The sequence below is a fragment of the Chanos chanos genome, chromosome 6 (genome assembly GCF_902362185.1).
Source record: "Chanos chanos chromosome 6, fChaCha1.1, whole genome shotgun sequence".
Lineage (NCBI taxonomy): Eukaryota > Metazoa > Chordata > Actinopteri > Gonorynchiformes > Chanidae > Chanos > Chanos chanos.
Window position 1 is genome coordinate 26,522,058 of NC_044500.1, and position 3,104 is coordinate 26,525,161.

Consider the following 3,104-nt stretch of genomic DNA (forward strand, 5'->3'; position numbering starts at 1 on the left):
CTGCTGGTGGACGGATGCCACAGTGCTGCAGAACTCATTCAGGAAGTCACCATAGGTAGGGACTCCACCCTGGAGAACAGTACTCTCTGTAAAGCATGTGACACATAACTGCAACACTCCATAAATGTGTAGATGCCTTGTATACAGGTACATAAAACTCTCCCACACCCAAATGTCATCTTAGATACTACATGAACTTTACAGTATTTCTCTGAACAGATTGCTTGGTTTGACTTGTACCTGTCCAGTGATAAAGCTTACACTGAGAAAAAAGCACTATGCTATGTCCACTGTACTGGGAGCAGAGATGTGCGGGCATTAGATTTGGTGGGAGACGTGATTGTGCAGAGCACAGGCCCTGGGGGAGAACTTTATAGCACTGTTAATGTCTGATAAAGAGTTGGACTGACATGCAGCCATGTGGAGCATCTGTAGTCAGCTGAATCTAACCCTGTGAATGGGCTTATATCGACCTCTGGTGGTAGCTGTGTGTATTGCAACACTGAATTTCAGCAAATATGACTTTCTGGACCCTTTTGTCACCTGCAAATTTTGACAGATTCAAGGTGTTATTCACATAATACAAACTGACATAATATTTCAGCCATAATTTTTGTCCCTCACTCGTTTGAAAAGGCCTTTACAACTAATTGGTACACAAGATGAGAGAACTGGAGATTACAAATTGACAATACATTACTGTACAAAAGTTACAACAACAAGTCTCTCTTTGTCTCTCTCTGGGCTTTAGCATGTACCTGGAATGGACAGCCCTGTATGTTGCGGGTGCACATCGATGAAGGATTCTCCTTGTTCAAAGAGGAGGGGGGAGTGAGGCGGTCTGTTCTCCTGCAGCAGCCGTTCGAGCGACTGCGCATGTCGTCTGATGACGGCATACGCATGATGTTTCTGGACTTTGGTGGTCCCGAGGCTGAGATTGTGAGAAAAGAACCATCTATTTGTGTGCTGTTTCCACTGTCTTATCCTCAGGAGAGACTGAAACGTGAATTTTGGTGTTTAAAATAAACATATACATATACATAAACATATATATATATACAGTACATATACGTGTGTGTGACTGCATGTTTATAAATGTTTGTGTATCTTTTTTGTTGTTGTTCATTTAGATGTGCTGTTCTATTGTCTTAGTTTGTTTTTGGTCTGCTTTCATCTCTTTTATTATTCTCTCTTTCATTTTTCTTCGTTGCTCCACTGTTGCTCTCTCTTAATCTTTTGACCTTCATTTGTAGTTTACCTGTCTCTTTGTCTCCTTACTTGCTCACTTTTGCTCTCTCTTTCCTAAATGTCCCAAACTAGCCTTTTTTTTCCCTTTTTTTTCCAGCAACTTGACCTCCATTGCTGCCCGAAGACCATGGTTTTTATCATTCACTCCTTCCTCTCTGCCAAGGTCAAGCGGCTAGGCCTGTTGGCATGACAACAGAAGCTCTAAAGCCACTCAGGCATGCAAAAAAGCCTTAGTCAAACGTCATAGAAATGTTACCACGACAATGGACCTAAAGCTCAGAGCACTCTGCCTGAAACCAAACTGTCACCGCGGCACCACCGTTTGTCCGAACCCTGCCCCGACAGCAAAATAAAAACCTACAGCCATGCAGCAACAACAACAACAACAACAACAACAACATTAACCTTTTTATCTCTGATTTCAAACAACTCTCACAAAACTGATCCTTTTTTTTGGATGATTTTCATTTGAGTTTAAGTAAGCCTTTTTTTTTTTACAAACTCATGTCTATCTCCAGTCAGAATCCTGCCCAGAGAAAACAGAGAGAGTGAAGATGGAAACATGACTGGATTCGTGGAGACATTAAGCTTAGGTTTAGGGATGGGACATTTAATTGGGCTTTGTTAGCACTGTTCTAAAACAGGTTCACAATGCTCTTGTCTTCTCTGAGCACGTTCCAGATGACCCAGAAAAGAGATATTAAGCCTCCTTTGTTTTGAATTTTTCTCCCCATCCAACAGGTTATCATTTTTCCCTCCTGTGTTTAATCCTCTGGCCTTGTATTCATGAGTGCATGTATGCATGTAATCGCTTGTGTGTGTGTGTGTGTGTGTGCGTGTGTGTCTTTGTGTGCCTGTGTGTTTTCACACATGAGTGAGTGTGTGTGTGAGAATATGTGCAAACGTGTGTGTGTATGCGAGAGAGAGATGGTGTGCGTGCATGTGTATGTTTGTGTGTGTGTGTGTTTGTGAGTATTCTGAGAACATCAACGCTTTGACATGCCTTTTCTCTATATTTAGAGATATAACAATGAAAAAATCCGGTGCTGATTTAGGGAAGTCATTGAACATGTCAGTAATCCAAGTGTCAAGTTTTCTAACAATACTTTACAGAAGCATTTGTTCATCTAACAACTTGACCAAACCATAGTCTATTAACCTCTAAAATGATCTCATTAAAATGATTTTGTTGTTGTACTATGATAATATATATTTGGTCAAAGCCATGACTGTCCCCATATGTAGACACATTATAAGACTAAATTTAACTCAACTCTGCTTTTGAGAGATTAATAAGAAATCTTATTTTGAAAACGACAAATTCACAAAAAGAAAATTCTGTCTTTTAATGAGCTGTGATGTGTCTAGATGTGATGGAAGCAATAATGAGTAAACATCTGAGTTGCAGTTGTATTAGAGAAGTTTATTTTTATTTTGTTCAACATAACTGTGGTTCACTGTAGCAAAAATTAGATTTGTACTGACCTCTACTGGAATGATATGGTATTGCGGTATGCAGAGGACCGCAGTTATATTTGTCTGAGATCTAATTTATGCCCATGATTATTTTTACCCGTATTTTTTATATATAGATATTTTTCTGTCGTTTCCCGCATCCCTCTACAATACCTGAAGAAGCAGTCAGCAAGCACAGCAAGGAATGAGAGATCTCCATGCAATAAACTACACACTGTCATAGAAAAGTGTGTCTGTATGTTTAAAAATGTCTCCGAGAAAATAAAAAAAAGAAGATCGTATAAGTAGCTTCCTCCAAACATGCCTATATTAATATATACTTCAAAAACTAAAAACTAATGTTTGATTTAAAAAGAAGAACAAGCTATATTGTATATTCT

The 3,104-nt window shown here is 39.2% G+C and overlaps 1 protein-coding gene across 1 annotated transcript in view; it reads left to right on the forward strand.

Annotated features, from left to right (window-relative positions):
• snta1 (syntrophin, alpha 1) overlaps positions 1-1,438 on the forward strand; it is a 29,519-nt gene extending 28,081 nt beyond the window's left edge. The window contains exons 6-8 of the mRNA XM_030776723.1: positions 1-55; positions 752-939; positions 1,346-1,438. The exon at positions 1-55 is cut by the window's left edge and continues 142 nt beyond it. Coding sequence (XP_030632583.1) covers positions 1-55; positions 752-939; positions 1,346-1,438 — 336 coding nt within the window. The remainder of the gene's footprint in view (positions 56-751; positions 940-1,345) is intronic.
• The last annotated feature ends 1,666 nt before the right edge of the window (positions 1,439-3,104 follow it).